Source organism: Ictidomys tridecemlineatus, chromosome 7 (assembly GCF_052094955.1).
Source record: "Ictidomys tridecemlineatus isolate mIctTri1 chromosome 7, mIctTri1.hap1, whole genome shotgun sequence".
NCBI lineage: Eukaryota > Metazoa > Chordata > Mammalia > Rodentia > Sciuridae > Ictidomys > Ictidomys tridecemlineatus.
In genome coordinates this window covers 185,881,149-185,905,092 of record NC_135483.1, presented here as the reverse complement: position 1 = coordinate 185,905,092, position 23,944 = coordinate 185,881,149, and the positions used below count along the sequence as shown (strand labels likewise).

The window sequence follows — 23,944 nt, the reverse complement described above, 5'->3', positions numbered from 1 at the left end:
TCTACTATCCTTCCTACCCCTGTACTTCCTCCCTTCCCTTCACTCTCTTCTGTTTCTTCAATTTTTGCCTTACTCTGATATCCAATATCCCTAAAACAATGTTGAATGATAATGCTAATATTTCACATCCTATCTTCATATTTGTTTTAGGGGGAAAACTATTTTCTTTGCTGCTTTGTGAAATATGGTTTTGCATACTGGTTTCTGATGTCTAAATCATGTTTTAAGAAGTGTCTTTCTTAGTTTCTTTTGAGTGTTTATAAAAACTTGCCACACTCTTGTCATGTGCATGTTTGGTATTTTAATAGGACAGCTTTTCTGCTTTAAGTTAGTATTATAATAGAATTAATGAGTTTTTCTCTGCATTTTATTTGCCTTTCTGGTATAAACTTTTTTTCAAGTTGTATTATCACCTTATTATGCTATTGTATTCGAATTAATTTATTTCAAAAGTTTGCATTTATATCCGTGAGTGAAACTTGGTTGTAGTTTGCTTTATTTTCCCCCTTTGTGTTAGGGAAATGTTATCTTTAAAAGGTAATTAGAGAAGCACTAACTTTTTTCTGTGCTGTGGAATAAACAATCAAATGACACAAAACACTATCTAGAATATTCAAGTGCATATTTAACAGAAGCCTAAAATGTTATTTAATAGATGGTAAAGGTGCCTCTGCGAAGTCTTTGAGGAAGAGTGAACAACTCAACAAATAACATTTGGCTATCCATTTTGGAAGAAAATTGTTAGGTCATATTTCACATTTTGATTCAAGTGGGTTATGCACTCCCATATTGCCCCTTATACAGATTGCAGATTCACATCAGTTTCACTTCCATTGCTTTACATATTGCCATCCTAGTGTCTGTTGTATTCTGCTGCCTTTCCTATCCTCTACTATCCCCCCTCCCCTCCCCTCCCCTCCCCTCTTCTCTCTCTACCCCCACTACTGCAATTCATTCCTCCCCCTTGTATTATTTTTCCCTTTCCCCTCACTTCCTCTTGTATGTAATTTTGTATAAACCTGAGGGTCTCGTTCCATTTCCATGCTATTTCCCTTCTCTTAATACAAATGGAAGAAATGATTTACAGTAGAAGGGGTAGAGAGAAAAGGGGAGGGGAGGGGAGGGGAGGGGGGATAGTAGAGAATAGGACTGACAGCAGAATACATCAGACACTAGAAAGGCAATATGTGAATCAATGGAAGGGTAACTGATGTGATACAGCAATCTGTATACGGGGTAAAGTTGGGAGTTCATAACCCGCTTGAATCAAACTGTGAAATATGATGTATTAAGAACTGTGTAAGGTTTTGAACGACCAACAATAAAAAAAAAAAAAAAAAAAAAAAAAAAAAAAAATAAAATTTAATACAGTTTTATAGAAAAAAAAAAAAAAAAAAGAAAATTGTTAGGTCTATATCTCATATTACATAAAAAGTAAACCCTAGATGAATTAAAATATCTAAATTTTTTTATACCTTTATTTTATTTGCTTATTTTTATGTGGTGCCGGGGATCGAACCCAGTGCCTCACACATACTAGGCAAGCACTCTACCACTGAGCCACAACCCTGGCCCTGAAAATATCTAAATTTTAAAAGCAAAAGTTATATAAATGTAGGGAAACGTTTTTAAGTGGAAAGTTAGGGGAAAATGAACAGATTTAACAAAATGAAAATTTTAGATTTTCATATGATGAATGATATTATAAAGTCAGAAGGAATATTTAATCAAAGAAAATATTACTCATAGTATCTTTTGTCTAATATACTGAATATTCAAAATGAAGTTCAAAACAAAAAAATGAAGTTGGTGTGGCCAAGAGGCACACACTAGTAGAAATACAAACAAAAATTATGCATAATATCTAAAGGGAGAGAAATTTTAAGATGAATATAATTTAATGGTGGTGGAAATACAGTGAAAGAAATACTCTCACACAGTGTTCAAAATAGGTCTATAACTTTTGAGATATAGTTCACAAATATCTTTTCAGTAGCATCTATAAATATACACATGCACCTTATAAAAACAAACACATCTTATAAAAAAAAGTGCTATGTACTGCTGCTTTGGAAATTTGGAATACCAATAAGTAGGGGTAGGATTGAAACATTTCAACACATTTGTTTTTGGTAACAATATACAGTCAATAGAAACTGTATGTGTGTGTGTGTGTGTGTGTGTGTGTGTGTGTGTATGCATATGTTCATAAATATATATATATATATATATACACACACACACATATATATAAGTATATATACTTAAATATCTTAATTTGGGTGTTCATGATATATTGTCAATATAAAAAAGCAAGTCACAGAATGCATAGTGTGATATTAAAGTTATTAAAAGTATAGTAAACCTATAGGCGTATGTGCAAATATGTTTATATAAACCTAGAAAAAAAGGGGAAATGTACACAAATCGAACTCATGCATTGGCTACTCAGAGGTTTGGGATGATAAGGGGAAGGGGAGAGATTGATTTACAGTCTATATAATTCTATCCTGTTGTGGTATTAAAAATGAATGAACTTTGTAATAAAATATTTTGGAAGAAATTATTTAAATAGACTTTCAAATGTTGCCAGAATAGGAAGTGTACCGAATCTATGACCTAACTTGTCTCTAAAAGTTAAAATCCGATAATTCTTCATGTCATTGGTTAGCCCTCTAAGAGACGACTTCAGGCCCATGGTTTGGTGATGGTTTTAGGATAGTAATGAAATGTCATATGGAGTCATCAAATCTCCTGTGCACTCTGCTTTGATTCTACTTGCTGAGCTTGTTCGTCAGGCATAGAAATCCATTAAATTCATCTGTCAATTCTTGATCATTTTTAATGCAACTACTGTGGACTTACATATGATTCTTTAACTTCAGAGACTTGTCATCTGATGGTGCTTTCACGTTTTTGTTAGTGGATGGAGTATTTGTGTCCAGTTTTGCAGTAACTTCCTTTTGGCTGTGAAAGTTGCTCTCACATGGACCAGGGCCCTTAGCTCTTTGCTGTGGGTCTCTGTACAGAAGGCTCTGGGGCCCTTGGACTGGTCATTGGCCTCACACCTCCTCCTCGGGTTGTTGGCAAGCATCCCTCTGAGGTGGGGCCAGTCAGCACAAACCTTAACCCTAGGACTGACTCAAGACTCGTAAGGGCAATCTCTGGAGGCAACCACGGGTTCCAATTCAACGACTTTCCAGGGGAAAGGACTTTTTGAAACCCAGACACACCCACAGTATTATTCTAGGTTCTTAGAGGCCTTGAGTTTAGTGTGTTTCCACAACTTCTGCTCCACAAGTGTCCAAAAGGACCCATTTAGAACCGCACCATCAGCTGAGAACAGGTGGAGCACAGTATTTGCTCTTCTCTTGTTATTTCTCCTGGGAGGACATTTCTTACCTTCATTTTTGTTCCTTGATTTCCTTCCGACTCCTCGCAGCCTCCTTTTCTCACTTCCACCCTCAGCTTCTCACTTCTCCTAAGAACTGCTGCAAAGAGAAACCAAGTAGAGTGCCTCTCACCCCAGCCCCCCAGGATCTTCCCAACTCGTATTTGGTCTTCTTCTGTAACACAGACAAGTCTTCTTGTCCTGTTCTTCTCGCTGTATGGATCTAAGGCAGAGAAGGAGGAAGAAGGAGGAGGAAGTCTGAGAAGAAACTGTTTTATTCCCTGCTAATTTTTTTTTGTGTGTGTGTCACTATCAATGAAAATGCTTCAAACCTTCTCATGCTTTTGCTTGGTTTTTAAGGATGGAGACAAAGTGTGATCTGTGATTTATAGGATGAAAAAAGAGAACCCCTAATTACAAGTATCCCCCAATGGTAATATCAGTAGTCAAGCCTGAAGACAACAGATTTTTAAAAAGTGATCACCAGTGAACTGGTTCAAGATGGAGAATGGTTTAAGGTGGAGAATTATGCTAGCAGATAGTCTTGACTTCAATTGCTAATGCAGAAAAACCTTTATGGACCACCTACTTTGTGCCAGATAAGCTACATGCAGTAATTCCAAACAAATTCTGCATCATTATCATCATTGCCTCTTAATAATGGGAAAACTGTGTCATAGAAAAGTGAAGAAAGTTGCCTAGCCAAGATCAAATAGCTGGGAATAGACAGATCCACATCTGGGACACAGACCAGGTGGTCCAAGGTCCTGGACTCTCGACCACAATGCTAACTATGGTGCTTTGTGCTAGTGGCCTTCTGGGAGGAACACCTCTCTCAGTCTTTGCCCTAATGAGAGCACTGTAGTTTTTGCCAGGTGATTCTGATGCACATAGTCAATGGACTACAGCCCAGGAACAGTGGCTGAAATTTTGAAACCCTATTAAGCAAGGATTAAAATGAATTCATAAACTTTTGTAAGGTCTTTGTGGCAACACATGTTTGCCTTATCACGGCTGCTGTACTAAGCGACCTTTTTGTGCAACCCTGTGCTAAATTGCCCAGCGGCTCCCTGCAAGGTGGTGAGGACAAATTTTATGGTTGCTAAGCAGCAAATTGGCAAGAATCTAGTTCAAACACATCAAGCTCAATAAAAATTTTGAGTTCTCTCTCATATCACCACTTTGACAATTCTCAGCCTCTTGTGAGAGGCAGTAGACATCCTTTTCTTTCTTAATCTTGAATGGCTTCATATTTTTAATGGACATTAAATGACATGAAGTGGCTGTCTTTTCTGTTTTATCTGTTACTCTCCTCCCTATCTATTAAGAGGAAGGTTAAGTATTTCCCACACAAAAGCCCAGGCATATTTCACATCCTGTGAAGCACTTCACAGCTATGTGAACAGCAAACTTTGGTCTAGCAGCAGTGTGCATATAGAATTATTTTTGAGCACTGTAATGTGGGTATTATTAGCTCATTTTGCAGCCTGAAAACAGGCTGTACATGTTTAACTAACTGGCCTACGTTTACAAAGAACCCAGATTAAATCTGCTGTTTCAGGCCCCATATTCAATGTTCTTACCCACCTTATTGTCTCTGATCCCTTGATAAACTATTCAAAACCATGGGCTTCATAGCCTGACTTGGGGAAAACATTTCCACATCCTGCCTCAGTCTCTCCATTTTTATATTGGACAATTCATAATTCTAATGCTATGATTCTGAGAACAAAAATAGCCACGTATGAAAAACTTGGGAAATGACAACTTGGGAGTATTGTCCTTATCTGATCCTTCTAAGTGACTTAACATCAACATCTATAACCATTTAAAGAACAAAATCAAACACTTCTGGGATTAAAAAACACTCAGCTCCCACGGGAGGCGGGGGAGGGCAATTAAAGGGTCTATAAATAGAGCGCAGAATTCCTGAGCAAAGCTTCTACAGCAGAGTTCCCATTTTAATATACACGCAAAGGCATAACATAAAGCTGGAAGTTCAGCCCACCAACAAAAACTAAGCCCTTGGAAACAGCAGCCCGGGGACTTGAGCTGAGTTGTCTGGGAGACACTCCCACCAACACTAAAGCAGCAAGTGGCTCCAACCACAAAGCCCTCTCCAATTCATGGAAGCCAGGGCTCCTGCGGGAGGAGAATAACCATGAAGGGAGCAGAAAGTCATGAATCCCAGAGGTCAAGCCTCACTGTGGCCGTGGTATAAAGCACTTGAGAACCGTTGAGGCCTGGAAACCACCTGCAAAATGGAGGCAGATATCTGCATCTGTGTCTGCAAATGCACACCTGCACACACTCTCTCTCTCTCACACACACACACACACACTCACACACACGGTTGTGTCCTGTCTCCATCAGACTCCTAAATTACTGTGACAAGGATAAGTTCAGATTTTAAGCAGGAGTTCCAAGCCAGAAATGATGAGATTCTCTGGGAAATAAAATAATGAAATCAAGATCCAAGCCTAAATTTGAAAATTTGAATCCGATTTAAGGCAGAGTAAATGTTGAAATCCTTAAGCTTCCACAGAAAATTCACATTAAAAATATCAGAAGTCCTCATCTTCATGGTTTAAATCAAGGCAGCCGGACAGTTGACAGAGGCACAAGGACAGGTCTACAGGTCTCTCTCTCTCTCTCTCTCTCTCTCTCTCTCTCTCTCTCTCTCTCCCCTTCTCTCCCTCCCTCTCATTCTCAGCATCTAATTAGCACATATCCGTTTTGAGGATGTTTTAGAAGGGATATGACGTGAAACCTTTTCCACATGTATTGGACCATGGAGAGAGAGACTGTGCATTTCCCCCCACATGTTTGAGAAACCCTGTGGAGAAATGCTGATCTAAATCTGATCCAAGAAGATGGCCAGGAAGTAGGGATATCATACAGTTCAAATAAAATATGATCAGCTATTAGGTAAACCTCTGCACATATTGCTTTGGAACAGATGCTAATGAAGTAAAACGAAATGTTAAAGCCCCCAAGAGATCAAATAAATTGGTTGTTTCCTTTTGTGGCCAAACCTCCACTCTTAATTCTTACTGTTGGTGTCAGTGATGCCTGTCTTTGTCCATGGAGGTCTTGTGATACTGCAACAAAATTCCAGACAAACCTCAGTGATGTGTGTTCTGTGATATATAGAATCATAAGAATAGAAAAGGTTTGATTTTAAAGTCAGAAGTAAATAATAATGATCACAAAGGTCAGAGTTACACTTTGTTAGCGTCTCAGTCCTCTACCTAGCTGTCACATTACTCTCGCTTGGGGAAATGTATATTCGATGGCATAAGCAAGTTGCCTTTTTAAGTATAGAAGAATCTGCTGTTTCCAATGCAGTTGGATGGAGTTAATTACCCTGTTTTATAAAGAATTGAATTCTTTACATAGAAGCCCCTTTCCCACCGACTACTGCTACTGTGGGTCAAATAGCGGAAGTTTAAGTATATGCATCAACCACTGAGGAAAGGTTGGACAGGGCTCCATATCCAACATTTATCACTTCCTAAGCAGGTGATACAGGGGGACGTGGCACAGTCCTGCCCTTGAAGGGCATGCTCCCAGGCAACACGGGGGATCAGATTTTCACATACAGACTGACAAGTGCACCAGGTATTAGTAAGGTAAAACAAGTTCAGCCTCACCTGTAAGGAAGAAGAATAACTAAAAGCAGAACTAAGTGTGGAATGGTTGGCTGGAAGGGTCAAGAAGCTGAAGAGTTAGGGGACGATTAATAGCCCAGCCAGGTGACAAATGGCAGGTGATTGTGGTAACAATAAATAGCCACTGAGGAGATAGAGCTGGAGAATTTGGGGACCAAAAAAGAAAGTTCAGGAAAGAAATGTGTTGACAATGACGCCCACACTTATGGCTTGGACATAAGCTGGATGGTTGGGCCATTGATATAAATAAGGTGTCCAGAAGAAAGGCCATTTTTTAATCTTTAAGTTACCTGCCAAAATATTGTTAATTTATTGAAAAACAAAAATTTCACAAACACACATACACAAAAAAAATAATCAATAAGTGATCAGATATTGCAAATGAATCATTTGCCTCTTTCTCTCTTTCACCATTTGGGCTTAAACAAAAGGCATTCAGCCTCTTCAGGAAAAAATTGTAAATATTCAAAGAAGAAGTCACATGCAACTTCATGGGAGTAAAGGAGATCGGAAACAACTGGATCCTGGGAAAAGTGAAGAAAGTTACAGAGGAGGGGGCTGGCTACAAAACAAATTCACTGCTTTTCATTTTTGTTACCCGAAAAAAAAAAAAACTGTATCTATGATTTGAGGGGGTGGGTTGCATATATAAATATAAATTAAGTAAAATGAATGTTGTTTCCTAATTCTCAAATATGGATATCAAATGAATGATTTCAGTGCACTCATGAGTGTTAGACTAGAACTCAGAAAGCATGATGTTGCTCCCTCTGCAACTGAGTTTCATGATTTGACACCAGGGCTACATGAACATTCTCTAGCTCCATCCAGTTACCTGCAAATGCCATAATTTTACTCTTCTTTAAGGCTGAGTAATATTCCATTTTGTATATATACCACATTTTCTTTGTCTTTATCCATTCATCTATTGAAGGGCACCTAGGTTGGTTCCATAGCTTAACTGTTGTGAATTGAGCTGCTATGAACATTGATATAGCTGCATCACAGTAATATACTGATTTTAAGCCTTTGGGTATTCACTGAGGTGTGGGCTGTGACTGGGTCAAATGGCGGTTCCATTGCGAGTTTTCTGAGGAATTTCCATGCTGCTTTCCATAGTGGTTGCACAAATTTTCAGTCCCACCAGAAATGTATGAGTGTACCTTTTTCACCACATCCTCACCAACATTTATAATTGTTTATATTCTTGATGATTGCCATTCTGACTGGAGTGAGATAGAATCTCAGTGTAGTTTTTTTTATATATATTTTTTCCAGATATTTATTTTTTAGTTGTAGTTGGACACAATAACTTTCTTTTTATTTATTTATTTGTATGTGGTGCTGAGAATCGAACCCATGGCCTCACACACACCAGATGAATGCTCTACCACTGAGCCACAACCCCAGCCCAGAATCTCAGTGTAGTTTTGATTTGCGTTGCTCTCATTGCTAGGGATGTTGAACATTTTTCATATATATTGCATTTCTTCTGTGATGTGTCTGTTCAGTTCCTTTGCCCATTTATTGATCAGGTTAATTGTTTGTTTTTTTCAGTGTTAAGTTTTTTGAGTTCTATATAAAGAATCCTGGAGAGTCATGCTCTATCTGAGGGGCAGCTGGCAAAGATTTTTCTCCCATTCTGAAGGCTCTCTGTTAACATTCTTGATTGTTTCCTTTGCTGTGAAGAAGCTTTTTGGTCTGAGGCCATCCCATTTATTGATTCTTGGTTTCACTTTTTGTGCTTTAGGAATCTTGTTGAGGAAGTTGGTTCCTAAGCCAACATGATGGAGTCTTTGGCCTCCATTTTTTTTTGTAGTATGTGTTTATGGTACCTTTGTCTGGGATGAGATGGCTGTATTTATATGGGTTTGTCTCTGTGTCTTCTGTTTCACTGGTCTCTATGTCTGCTTTGGTCCCAATACCATGCTATTTTTGTTACGACAGAAAGTGTAACTTAAGGTCTGGTATTGTGATGTCCCCTGCTTCACTTTTCTCACTAAGGCTTGCTTTGCCTTTTCTGGGCCTCTTATTTTTCCAAATAAATTTCATGATTGCTTTTTCCATTTCTATGAAGAATGTCACTGAAATTCTAAATGGAGAAAAACTGAAATCACTCCCTCTAAAAACTGGAACAAGGCATGGATGCCCTCTTTCACCACTTCTATTCACCATAGTCCTTGAAACCCTAGTCAGAGCAATTAGGTAAAATAAAGAAATTAAAGGAATACAAACAGGAAAAGAAGAGCTCAAACTACCCCTACTTGCCAATGACATGATTCTGTATTTAAAAGACCCCAAATTCTCCACCAGAAAACTTCTAGAACTCATTAACAAATTCAGCAAAGTAGATATAATTGACACCCATAAATCAATTATATTCTTATACACCAATGGTAAATCAGCTGAAAGAGAAATTAAGAAAAATAGCCTCAAAAAATAAATAAAATACCTGGAAATAAATCTAACAAAATAGATGAAAGACCTCTATAATGAAGCTGTAGAAGGCTAAATAAAGAAATTGTAGAAGACCTTAGAAGATGGAAAGATCTCTCATGTTCTTGGATAGGTAGAATTAATAGTGTCAAAATGTCCATACTACCAAAAGTTCTATGCATAATTAATGCAATTCCTATTAAAATTTCATTTTGCATGTAGTTTTAAAAGATAGATTTACAAGTAAAGCCGTGTTTATTTCGACCTCAAAAACTTAATGGAGGAGCTGGGGCAGGGGCTCAGTGGTAGCACACTTGCCCGGCATGTGTGAGGCACTGGGGTCGATTCTCAGCACCACATATAAATAAATAAAATAAAGGTCTATCACCAACTAAAAAATATATATAAAAAAACTTAATGGAAAAATCAGGATATCAAAATATATTGTTTTTCCATATCTGGCCATCTTTTTTTTTGTAAATGATAACTGTACTCTTGTCATGGTCTGAAAAAAAATGGATTTTTTTATACTAAATGTTTAATACTAAAGGTAGTAAACATTTTTTAAAAAGTAAAGATTAAGGTAGATTCAAATGCATTTTTAATTTTCTGGTGGCATTGGGAATGAGATGTACCTGGAAAGACACCATTGGAAACAAAGTGGTAATGTATGGCACATAAACAACCCTGGAGAAACTCATTTTCTATTCACTAAAATCCCTAGACCAGTAGTCTTGCTTCCAAATATGAAAAACCATTCCAATTCTAAATTGGCCTCCCCTTCTCCACAATAAAAATCATTCTAAAATGTTTGGCAGTGGGTGAACACAGTTGTACAATTCAGAGACCTTGGAGTTTAAGAGTAAAACAGAACCCATTTTAAATTTGAACTTCAATTTTCAATTACATTGAATTATAACCCAGGTTATATGTCTTACCTGTGGAGACTGATTAGACATAATGTTGCCAAGGTTTTTTAGTACCATCCACTATTGCTGTCCTGAGTGACCCCTGGTAGAATCCAACTAGAAACTGGAGTATGTGTTCCAAGTCCTGCACAGGTGTGGTTGATGAAAGGCTAATTTTACAGTTTACGCAGTTGCCACTGGCAGAACACATTTTGAAAAGAGAAAACAAATACTTTAGTTCACTTTCAATTTACAGTCAATAAAGATCCTGAATGACACCTTAGCCTACCCAGAAATTCAAAGCAAGAGAAAGCTTTAAAATGCTTTTTACTTATGGCTGGCACCTGGTATGACAGTCTGGTTGACATTGCACATGCATGCTTACAGAGCATGTAGTATTTTTGTAAATCAGAAACAAAACCCATGAATAAGATTGTGCCATGATTTCTGAAACTGAATCGTATTTGTATTATTTCTGTTATCCAAACTTGTTATATTTTTCTCTTCTGACAAGAGCATAGAATAAGTTTTAAGAACCCATTAACTGTTTTCAACCTGTTTTAATGATGTAGAAATTATTGTATTTTAAAGAAACAGATAATTTGATCCAGTTGAAGGGGAAAATGTTTTGTGCACTTTTCTGCTTTTCTCTACAATGTCCGCACACAGAGTGACCACATGTCCTGGTTTGCAGAAATACCATCTCTTATATTAACTGTTGGAATGGACATCAGTGTTTGTGTCCTCTCTGAAATGCCTCAGGATAGTCGAAAAATTATTCAGCTATCCTTTCAATGCACAATTTGCCTCAATTCACTTAATTTCATGATGCCTCGTTTTCAACATTTTTATACAATAGCCATAATTACTTCTAAACTTTATATAAAGAATGGTCGGAGCATGAAAATTATCAGCATTATTTTACAAATACAGAATTAATCCCAGTGGGGACAAAGGGCCAAAATGGACACCTTTTGTGGTTGCATTAATCTTTCTGGCAAGAAACTAGTATATAATTAAATAAACCTCTATAGCCAGAAAGAAAAATAATTTTGCATCTAAAAAGCCATCTGTTACCTGCTTATTACTCTGCAGCCAGAATCTAATAATCAGCCCCTATAAGAGAAGGACACATTGTTTTGCCAACCCCAAATTGCTATTTGAGGGATAGAACATGATTTGAATTGATTCTAATGATTCTCAGAAGAGGAGAGAAAAGGAGAAAAATGAAATATTTTCTTTACAGTATTGTAAGGCACCTTTTATGATCTTCTGCTCTTTTCTAAAGTATTTAGATTTTTCAGAATTGTCACAGTATCATTTTTCGCCATTTCTAAAGGACATAAAGAGATCACTCAACAAATATAAATTGAATGTTCACTAGGAACAGAGCCCCTTGACAGAGTAGGCATGTTCTTTTAAAGGGCTGATTGGGGTAAATCACCAGGGTCCAGGTGTGAAGCTGAGCTCTGAGGCTCTTGGTTCCTGGTCAGACTCTGTAACAAGGATGTGGCCACCTTATTACTCTTGTGAAAAGATAGAGCTGCATCTGAGGTGCAGCTCTCAGAGTCACCCAAGCTACTTCTTACAATGCAGATTATGCCCACCAGCCTGGGATTTTTGTTCAGTGGGTCTCAGATGGCACCCAAGAACCTGATTTTTTTTATTAGTGCATTATAGCTATGCATTATATTGGGTTAATTCTGACATAATTATACAAGCGTGGAATCGAATTTGCCCCAATTCAGTCCCCAGTACTTCTCCTTTCCCTGCCTTTCTCCCTCCCCCTGTTTCCTGTTCTATACCCTACTAGTTTGTCCTCTATGTACTTATAGTTTTTAGAAATTAGTCCAATTTGGATGTACATCCCTTGTTTCCTGTTCTATACTCTACTAATTTGTCCTCTATGTACTTATAGTTTTTAGAAATTAGTCCAATTTGGATGTACATAAAGGTGAAACTCGCTGTGGTGCATTCAAACACCTACATAGAAAAGTGAGGCCAGGCTCATTCCTCCAGTCCTCCCTGTCCTCGTTCCTCCTCCCTGTCCCTCAACCCCCTTCTTCTGCTCCATCCATCTCTCATCTATTTTCATGGTATTCCCTCCTCGTTTTTTTGCCCTTAATTTGGTCTAGCTTCTGCATGTGAGAGAAAACATCTGACCCTTGACTTTCTGGGTCTCACTGATTTCAGTAGCATGATGAGGAACATGTATTTTAATGACCAGCCTCAGAGTAGTAGGACATTGTCCACCATTTAGGAAACATGATCCTCATGGCACATAAGCCTTTCACCAAGTTGGCTTTGGCTCTCTTTCTCATGTTGAAAAGCGTAGAGGCAGAGAGGGCAAGCATCAGCACTCCCCGAGCAGACACATAAGGAGTGAAATGCATGTCAGAGAGGGATTGCTGGTTGGAAAAATCAACCAGCTGAGCAAGCAATTGCTCAAGATTGACAGTATTTAACTTGGAAGTATGCTGTGACCGTCTCCATCTGAAAGGATCCAGAGTTGGTCCTGTGAAACACATGCTGTGGGCCAGGAAGTCACTAGGGAGAACTGGGGCCATTGACTGACTTAGGCAGAGTTGTTGCCTGTGACTGAATTTGCAGCAGCAGATCATTGCAGCTTAGTCTCTGGACAAAGAGGAGCTGTAGTCATAATTATAGTAGTTTTTAATAATCTTCTTAGAGTGACTGTGTGGGCTGGCACAAAGAATAGAGAATGAATTTCTATGCATAACATTTCCAAAATGCCATAACTCTGTAAGAAAAAAATGGTTATGTTTGTAAAATGTACTGGCTCTCTCAGAAGCAGAAAAATTGCATATTTACAAGGGTTCTTAAGAGTCATTTAGTCCAATCCTAATTCTTACCTACCCACCACCCGATACAGGAAACTTAGCAAATAAATTCAGAAGTAATTTGAATAAAATGAGTTTTTGATAATAAAACCTAACATAGTTCTCCAAAACTCTATCTTTATAAATCAAGGAAAACAAGTTGTTATTAGCAATTGTTGTGAATGTAAATTAAGCATGGAATCAAACTTTCTGAGAATGCTGATATTTAAAGCAAACATTTATTGAGTTCTTGCTCTATATTAGGTTCTTCACAGAATTTATCTAATTGAGCCTAGTGAAGTTGGTATTAATTAGATAGTGGAAGAAGTTTAAAAGTATTACATTATTCAGTTGAGATGCCACAGCTAACACGTGGCAGAAAAAAATTCAAAACCAGATCTGACTCATGAACAGAAACAAAAACACCATCAGTATATCCAGAAGGATGATCAGATGTGTTTTTAAAAATATATGTGCTGAGAATTGTGGCACACACCTCTAATCCCAGCAATCGGGCAGGCTGAGACAGAAGGATCACAAGTTCAAGGCCAGCCTGGGAAACTTAGTGAGATCCTCTCTCAAAAACAGAAAGGACTGAGGACATTGCTCAATGGTAAAGCACCCATGGGTTCAATCTCCAGTGCCAAGAGAGGGGGGAAAAAGTCTGCAATCATTAAACAATTCACAAATTAGCTGAATGGACTTTTCAACTCGGGCATATTCAGTTTGAAATCTTCCTTGTACCACGTGTGGAATCTAGGTCAGAAGCTGAGCATCTCCTTGCAAAATCTGACAAATATATACAACAGGAAGGAAGGAAATAAGAGAGAGATGGAGGGAGGGAGGGAGGGAGAAAGGCAAAGGAAGGGAAGGGAGGGGAAGAGAGGAGAGGGGAGGGGAGGAGAGAAGTAGTTCTCTACCAATATAAGAAAGTGCCATATTTGGTTTTGGTCAGCAAATTTGAGGATTAACATATCTCAGATTCAGTTGAGCCTGTGGCCTATTGTGAATGGCATGAATAATGTGTGTGAGGGTACACACACTTATCATGGTTAAGCAGAGGACTACCCATAGCAGGAATAGACAATGAGTGAATCATGAATTACTGCATCTGTGTTCCACTAAAAACTGCAGATCAGGGAGTTTGCAGATAGAAATTATGTGGCAGTAACCTCAAATCCCATTCAGTATTCTCAATGTTCAATAGCTAAATCTGAGATCCAAATAAAGAAAATGATTTTACCAAGATTACATGAGGCATCTCGGCACTAGTCCTGGGACAAGAATAAAGCTTTGTAGCTCTGGGCCATGTTCCATTCGTGTGCATGTAGCTCATAAAGCCTCTGTACTGGTTTGGCAGGGTTTTTGTTTCTTTATTTGTTTGTTTATAAAAGAATCTTGGGCTACTTTGAGCAACCTATCTCAAGAAAATTATCCAACTTGTGGTTGGTCCTGGGGGAGGATGAGAAGGCCATATTGGAAAAGATAAGGTCTGAGGCATTTTGTTGTTGTTGTCTTTATTTTTCTCTCACAATGGCACAAGATTTAAAGTAACCATTAAAAAAAAAAAAAAAAAAGAAAGTCTCTTTGTCTTGTCCTTTAAGTCTTTGCTCCAACATCATATTTTCTTTAAGACCTGACCTAACCATCCTATTTAAATTGGCTCCCTTGCCCCAAATCTCCCATCCCCCTTCTCCTGTTATATTAGGAGGCGACAATTTTCTAACACATGGCACAGTTCATTTGTGTTTCCTGAATTCTAAAGGTGCGTGGATTTTTGTTCCCTGTTCCTTACTGCATTCCCATCACCTAGAACAACTCTAGGTACATATTAAGGGCTTCGTCACGCTCACTGAACAAATTAGTAGATGAATGAGTCTCAAAATGAGCAGACTAGGGTATTGAATTAAGGTGTGACCTTTATGTGCTACTGATTTAAAGTAAAATTTGGAAAGCAAATGTAAACCTCTTGAGAATATGCTAGGCGACAGAAAAACAATACGCACAGAGAAACGCATACGTAAAGGGGAACTGGGTACAACAACTTACCAGAAAAAAAGATCGTAAAAGGAGGAAGGGGGTGAGCTTTAGGTGTTTTTGTTTTCTGTTTTCAAGTATATTTTGTTTCATTAAAGCAAGGTGAAGAGAAAGGAAAGTCGGGGAGAGGTGAGAACCTCAGTCAGGGAACTTCTGGCCCCCTTACCTGGGACGCCATGAGCCCCTCTGCTCCTTGTCTGAATCCTCGTCATCTTTGTCTAAAATGAAGATAAAACATTTGAGCCAAGAGCTGAGGAAGGCTCAGTTTTCCTCCTATTTCCAGAAACATGTGCTTTGCAGGACTGAAAGTTAATACGTTGAGTTTTGTCTAACCACACTGCTTTGCTCACATTCCCCATCTTTGTAGACTCCTGGATTTCCTTTTCCTCCTCTCCAGGCTCATCTGTCTTGTTGCTGTACTTTTATGGAGGGGAGGAGAAGCGTCCCTGTTCTTCTTTTCATTTGTTAATTAATTTATTTAATTTTTGAAATGGATCCATAAAAACATGGTGTGACGTGAGGAGTAGCTGTACGCTGTGCAACGTTTAGGTCAGGGCCGACAGGTCTTCCTCCTCCAACATTCATCACTTATGGCAAAAGCATTCAAAATGCTTCCTTTCAGCTTTTGGAAATATGCAGCCCATAATCACCGTGGTGACCCCGTGGTCCAGTACACACCAGAAAGTCTGGCTCACATGGGTCCCCACTAGTGCCCCCTGCTCTCTCTCTCCCTGCTCTACCCCTCTCCCCCTCCACTTGTTTTCAAAGCCTTGGTTTGTCCTGTACTCATGCCTCTCTCCTCCTACTCCCCAGTTTGTGCGTGGGCACTTCACTGAACAAATAAAGCTATGGTGCAGAGAGAATTCAAGGCCAGCAAGATCCAGAACAGCAAAGGCCTTCCTAACCACCATCCTCCTTTCCTGCCTTTTCTGAGCATCTGGAGCTGCATGCTGGGGAACCTGTGCTGCCTACCACTGTCCACAGTGCCCAGAGGGCCCCTCCTACCCTTCTCCTGATTCATGACAGAGACCATCATAGCCCGCATTCCTCACAGTGCAAAGAATTTATTGCCTTCCACTAGTGCAAGAATATAGGGTGACCTTTTGTCCTAATTGACAGCTTTTTAACCCCCAGAATCATAGGATGTTAGAATTGAAAGGAGTCTTAAAAGCCTCCTAGTGAAATCTCCATTATAAATTCCTGGTCATTAAAGCAATAAAGTATTTGCTATCAGTAAGTACTATAAACTCAGCCATTGTGTACCACCATAGGATAGTTACTTTGGGCTATTCGCTTGGGTTTTGAAATGGTTTTCAGTTATCTTTTTTTCACATCTATTATAAAATCTATGAATCATTGTAGAGAAGGCTGTGGGCTCAGAAGGCAACCAGGACCAATGGAAAACCCATTTCAGGCTGATAAGGACACGGATGCAAAAAAAAAAAAAGATCAGTTACTCAAGCAAAAGCAAGAAGAAATTAGGCTAAAATTATGACAAAAGAATTGCACATCAATAGCAACATCCTTCACCACTAAGACCGGTAGATAACGGAAGCGTTGCCAAGGAAGCCGGGAGAAGGATGCTCCCCAAGTTAGCAACGTATCCGGTGTAAGTCAATTGTGATTGGATTAGGGTTTTCCTGATGGAGTAAAATAGAATAAATATGTTAAATGATTCCTCTTCCATGCATCTGGAAAAGGATAAATTTCCATTTCATTGGAAAACGTAAAGCGACTATAGAGAGAAAGCCCCTTATCTACCTTTAAAAAGGCAAAAGATTTATATGATCTTAGAGAAACTCCAGTGTTCCTCACCCAATTTAGAATCACTAGCAGCCACCATAATGCCACCTGGGGATTAGAACTGTCTTCATGGTCCATTGTGCCGGAACAGCTCATTTTTTTAATGATAATTTTTATAATTGTCTTTTTCTCCCTTTCAGGCTTGTAAATTTTATAGTTCCCAATGGTACGTGGTAAACTACAAATATGAACAATATTCTGGAGACATTCGACAGCTACCCCGGTAAGAACCTGTGATAAGGACTGTGGGAAATTTCAGCAGGGGTGACATCTTCTGGTTTTACCTCTTTAACAATTTGCTTGGTCCACTGCAAATGGATTGCAGGGGAAGCCACAGAAGCAAGAGACAGAGGCTCGTTATTTTGGAGTTGCCTTACTACGAAGAGCAAAGCAGTGTTCCTCCGAAACAGCGAATCTTTTCCCCCAACACTGGATGTTGACTTCTACCAAATTTCTAGATGTTCTTCTAGACTCAGTCATTCCAGATGGGTAATTCTGGGAACTTTCTGTTGGGAAGATCCTGCCACACTCTGGGCCCTCCTAAGTAATTATGACATTCAAAACCTCTGAGTATTAGTCACATACTTTTTGTAGATACCATTGAAAAGCAAAGCATTTTTTTTTACCACCCAGACTTCCTCTTTCTGAGAATAGTTCTGAGAAGTGGTTACAACTTGGAAATCATGTCCAGCCAATTGGAAGACTGTGCATCGAGTGAGGAGAGGTATCATAGCAGCATTGAGCTCCCTCTCCAAAAAAAATGTCTTCCCAAGGTCACTTCAGTGACTTTGTTCCCAAACACCATTTATACTTTCTTACATCCATGATGTAATAAAGAAAAGGAGAAAGTAAAATAATGTACATTTCCAGGAGTCTTCCTGTACTAAAATCACAGAGGAAGCTTGTCCACTAGCGGCAGGTACAGGCCCTCATTGTCGAACTGGGATTCTCATAGAGCATGCAGATTCTTCTCGTGAGAACAAATATTCTTGAGCATTTCCCTTACTTTAACTGAAGGAAGTGGAAATTGATACCAAGAAGGGGAAGAGTAAGGCTGCCACAAGTTAGAAACATGAATTAACTTGTATATATTCAAAATGAAAATAAGAAGTTCCAGAAGACAATCCTGTAGCATGCACCCAAGAATAATGAAGACTGTAACATTGAACAGAAGAATTCTGTTTTTACAAGGTTTTGCCAAGCTAAGCACTCCCTCCTAAAGACTGTGCATATTTAGGTCAGTGGTGGAAACAGATTAATTTACTTGGGCCTTCTGAGGCTAGTAGAGGTAAATCATTTTCATACCTCCTGGATTAGAATTTCCATATGTCTGCGACTAATTTAAACTGATCATTTCTTTTTATGGGTTGCTGAGGCTGCAAAATACCAATGTGCAATCATTAAAAAGTGAAAAAAGAGGTGGATATATTTTAAATTTAAAAATGCATTTTTTTGTCTTTTAAGAACCCTGCTTCTTTAAAAATAAATTGCTCATAAGAAGAAACTAGAAAGATACAGTATTTCTAGCTAAAAAGCAAAATATAAACCATAAAAGGTAAAATAGAAACATAAATAAATATCAACACTGAACTTGGAGTTCCCAGGTGATCAGAGCAGCATAAAAAGCTTATACCACTGACTTCATTTAACCCCTAGGTAAAGTACAGAGATCTGTGGCACACGAAATATTTTTTAACCATAGTAGATTTGATATAAAAAAGGAAATCTCCTAAAATTATATTTTTTTGACTAAAGATCAGATAAGGTATGGCCAGCCTAGCTGGGCTGAGTTAGGACAGAATAATTTTGTAAAGGACAAAAGAATGTTTCTTGAGTGTCTACAGTGAGTGAGTTAGAATATGGTGGAAGCCATAAGTATGTTATCTCATTTAATAACCATCGGCTAGAAACTCTTCCACATTTTATAGAGAAACCTTGGGCACCGAGAGGTGCCACCATTCTTATAGAGGTGACAAAGGAAATTTAAGTGAAAATTTGATAAATGAGACTGACAGTAAATCATAACTCGGTTGGAATCAAACTCCGAGGGTAAGATCCCTGACGGGCCTTTACCCAAGATCCCAAAGGCTCTAAGAGATGACAGAATGCTCCTGGGGGCTCGGGAATTTAAAGTCAAGAGCCTAAAGCGCTGACTTTCCCATGATCTTTAAAAGACGAGGTAATCTTGCACAGTGGCCCCCAGGACTGATGTGAGAGTGATGGCTGGTTTTCTTTAAAGACAGAGAAGTTGTGCCCTGGGGACCATTGGGACCAAGACTAAGAACAGCCCAGGAGCCCTTGAGCCTCAGAGGTAGTGGAAACACTGTCTGCCATCAGGGCCCAGAGCCGTGCCCTGCACAGCTGAGCTCACCTCCTCCCACGGTCTTTCCTCCCCATGCCCAGTCTCACTGCCTTCCACTCCTGGGTGCTCTGAGCTTGGTCCTCCTCAGCACCTTCACCCTTATGCTTCCCTCTGCTGGAATGATGTTTCCCTAAAGCGGCTCAAAACTGGCTGCTTCTCATGCTCAACCTAAAGGACACCTCCCTAGAGAGGCCTTCTGTGCCACCCTTACTAATCTTGATCTCTGCCTCTCCTACCCAATCACTCTCTTCTCTCCGATTCTTTTTTTTTTTCATCATTTGTTTTAAGTTGCCAGATAGCATCGTGCATTTTTACATGTATGGCAAGACGTTCTGAAGTCCACAGACACTGCACTGGTCAAATCTAGCTAATTAAAAAATCCTCCTAGTTGTCATCATTTTTTGCAGTGAGAGCACTTCACGTGACTCCTTCTGCAAAGTTTGCAAGAATGGGGTGTCGGTCATTAACGTTGGTCACCCTGCTTGTGCAATGGATCTCTTGAAACCCTTTGATTTTTTCCAACAACCATTTTCACTCAGGCAACTTGTGCTGACTTATGCCCAATTTATTCTGGACTCCCTCCTCCCATAGAACGGGAGCTTCTTCAGTTTAGGGACTTGTTTTCTGTTATGTGGCTGGCATTCTTGTGGTTCTTCTAGTTATCAGGTACGAACTAGATTCGGGAAACTTAGAATTGGGAAAAGCTGGCACTGGAAGGACATGCCCACATCAACCCTAACTTGAACTCACTGATATATACACACACATATATACATATATGACTGTATATTTTTTTAATTGAGGTGAAGTCAGCATGGACACAAAGACGACTGCATTTGGTTGTTTTGCTATTGACCTCATTCCTGTTGTCTTATATCTTCTGAGTTATTTTTGAACAGTTAAAGTGGACGTAAGGGGAATGTTTAAAGGAAATTTTATTTTATAAAAGAGTGTAGAGATGTAAATTGTAACATAGCATAATAGAGACTATCTAAGTAATAAATGTAACATTTGGGAGATTGTTGAATTTTTTTTTGACATTTGCATGAAGTTTTGATTATTAGTAGTATAAAAAGGAGAGAGTCTGTTCAGAAGGTATCATTTTGGGTTACTCTTTATATGGTTCCCTCAACACTTCAAAAGTGTCATGCAAATTTTGGAACATAGGAAAAGACTTGTGTGCCAAGAAGAACAAGTCATTGGGTAGGGATTTATGTATGTGCGGTCTATTGGGGGGGGGGGTTCAAGTAAAATTCACATACAAGGAAATATGCAAATTTTGAGTGAACCGTTGGATAATTCTTTTGAGGAAGAGTTCACCTGCAACTCACACTTCCTTTGAGACACAGAGTACCATCACGCCCCAGGTGATGGTAATCTGATTTCCTGCTCAGTGCTACCCTAGAGAGACAGCCATTACCAAGAGCATCATAACAGTAGAATCATGCCATGTATATTCTTGTGCTTCTGGTTTCTTTCATATGGCACAGTGCTTTCGAGTGATGTCCCTGTTGTCACATGGATCCATAGCTCCTTTTCCATTTTGAGTAACTCTCTTCCCAAGGGTCTACTATAATTTGTTTAGCCATTCTCTGTTGATGGGTTCCTTAGTGTTTTGTCCCATATTATTCACAGTTTTGATGCATAGGATTTTGTGATTCTTTGGCCACATGTTTTAGACTATCTCCATTGTCATTGTCATTTCTCACCTGGGAGATCGTGAAAACCCCTCAAGAGTACTGAGCCTTATACATTGATGATCACGAAAACCTTATGTTGTCCCCTTGTCCTTCACAAGTTTGAAAAACTGTTCCTTCTCTTGCTTGTTTGTAAGTGAGTCCTGGAAATCAGCCCTAATGAGAAAGTGAGCAATACTGCAATCCACAGGTGACAAGAACAAACACCCACAAAATCATTCTTCTGTGAGAAAGAGGAGGAAGGACCTGCCATGCTGGCACTAGAGGACAGGATAAGGAGTTCAGAAATGAACAGCTTTGTGTGGTGCCTAAGGCAGACAGAGGGCAAATGATGAGCACAGAGCCAGGGTTGACATCCCGTGTTCAAATTTGGCTCTGCCTCTGCCTCCTTGGTTTTCCCTCCTCATCCCTTTGCCGTGCACTTGGGATGTGTCCTCAGTCCTCCCTTTAAGGCTGGGCCACCATGTTCAGAATGCTGGAACACTGGTGTTTCATCTTCTGCAGAAGAAATGCTGCAAGTCACCTTGAAATCAGCTGTTTGAACCTGCCCTGAACCTGGGTGACATGTCATCTCTCCCAAGAGGGGAAGAGGAGGAAAGGTTGTTTTTAAGGGCTTTGTCAATCAAATGAAGAGGTAAAAGGAGATGTTTTTCTCTCAAGGAGTGTCAGATGATATTAAAGAGAAAGGGACTATTTTTTGATGAAGTGGGAAGAATTTTCATCTTTCAGAAATAACACTGTGGAACCTCTACTTTCTTGGCCTTCTCATAAAGTTGAGCCTGATCAAAAGGAGTGGACCATGTTAACACCACACAAGTACCCAGGTCCCTTGGGGGGCGGGGAGTATTCATTTGTGATTAACATTCTTATTAAAGATGGTTCAAATTCACCTTTTCTAAAAGCAAGAATGATTTCAGAGATAAACCTCCTAAACCCATCTCTTCCACTGTGTGTTTTATATAAATGATTGTTACAGTCTTTATTTTATTCCTATAAAATGGTAAGATTAATCAAGACTATAGAACCTAACATCATTACAAATATCTGATTGCACACACAATAGACAAATAGTCTATTTGCTAAAAAGCAATAGACTATTTAATGAACATTTAGACTTCAGCATATATTTTGGAACATCTTTGGACTTGTAAATAAGTCATTATGCACTAATGTCTTTGAAATGTCCATACATGTCTTATATATCTATTAAAAATATTTATTGAATATGTACTATATGCTAGACCTTGAAGTGGAGCTGACCATGAGATACACATTTCCCACCACTTTTCCATCAAGCCTCTGACTGTTAAATAAAACTTTTACCATTAGTAACTACTTTTCTGTACGTCTTGAGGTTTTATTCAGATCACAGCTAAAACAAAACAGGATGGAAATTGGAAATAGGACTGATGTGTTACTTCCTACACCAACCCTAGCACTCAATCTCAAGTACTGTTATCCTCAGAACAGCTTTACTGTTCTTATTGTTTGAGTTGCCAGTAAATCTCATTAAAATGAATTTATCAGGTAAAATCACAATAGTAAAATACTTTTAAAATACCATGAACATGTCAGAGGTACATCTTTAGATTTTGATCACCAAAAATACATTCCTCAGCTATAATAAACATCACCAAGATGACTGCCACAAGAGAGTGTGAAATTATACCATTTTATATCATTTCACTTCTATTCTTCTTGCTCACCTTGCCCTTTAATTGAATCAACCAGCAAATGGGTTTTGAGCATCTAAAGCAATAGGAAAGGAAAGCTGAGTAAGATGCAGGTGGGTGTTCATTAGAGTTCCTGCCTTTAAGAAAGGTATAATCCGATGAAGGCTTAGAACAGGGCACAGCTAACAGGAGCAGGTGTGCATCGTTGAGAGACTAATGCTCAGAGTCCACAAGAAGAGAGCTCCAATTCGAAGAGTCCAGGATGACTTAATGGAAATGATCTTTTGCCAGGTTACAATGACAATTATCATTGTATTCAGGCTTAAAAATGAATGAAATCCTGGCCCATGCTATGACATGGATGAGCCTTGAAGACCTTATATTAAGTGAATAAACCAGACACAGAAAGAGAAATACCTGATCCCACTCATATGAGGTGCTTAGAATAGTCAAGCGCATGGCAGAGAAGGTCAGATAGTGGCAGTAAGCAGGGGTGTGGGGAGGGGAAGAGGTGGAGAATTATTTTTAATGGACACAGAATTTCAGAATGGGAGGATGGAAAGACCTGGAGCTGGAGACGGTGATGGCTGCACCCCAATATGAATCTGCCTCAACATGGTGAAACAATAATTCTTGTGTCTATTTCACCACAATGTTCAAAAACCCTCTTAACAGGAATGGCTTGTGGTTCTGATTTCAGACTTTGCCTAGGTGAGCACACGGACAATGTTATTTTTGTGTCATCTCTTCCACTGTTGTAAACTGGGAATCGACATTTTCGTGTGCCCAGGAGGGTGAGGGAATATTTTAAAGCCATTAGTTAGCACCCTGCATGAACTCACAGTAGGGAAAATTTATGCATACTTACATATAAGTATGGTCAATTTCCTTCCTCTCTGGAATACCGTCAGCATAGGAAATGTATGTGATGGGAATACCAATTTGCCTCTGATCTTTGTTTTTTTTCCTCAATAGTCAGATTCAGAGATTATTTCTGCACCATGTAAATCATCTGAGAGAAAACACAAACATTCCATGAAATTTCTTCATATAGAAGTTTTTGCAATAGAGGTGCTAAAGAGCATGGGAGCACACACCTGTAATCCCAGCAGCTCTGCAGGCTGAG

General features: G+C 39.0%; 1 protein-coding gene across 12 annotated transcripts in view; it reads left to right on the top strand.

The window, feature by feature from the left end:
- The window catches only part of Dock10 (dedicator of cytokinesis 10), a 237,241-nt gene that overhangs the window by 116,276 nt on the left and 97,021 nt on the right, over positions 1-23,944 (top strand). For all 12 annotated transcript variants that reach the window (XM_078018102.1, XM_078018100.1, XM_078018103.1 and 9 more), the window contains exon 4: positions 17,227-17,309. In XM_078018102.1, coding sequence (XP_077874228.1) covers positions 17,227-17,309 — 83 coding nt within the window. The remainder of the gene's footprint in view (positions 1-17,226; positions 17,310-23,944) is intronic.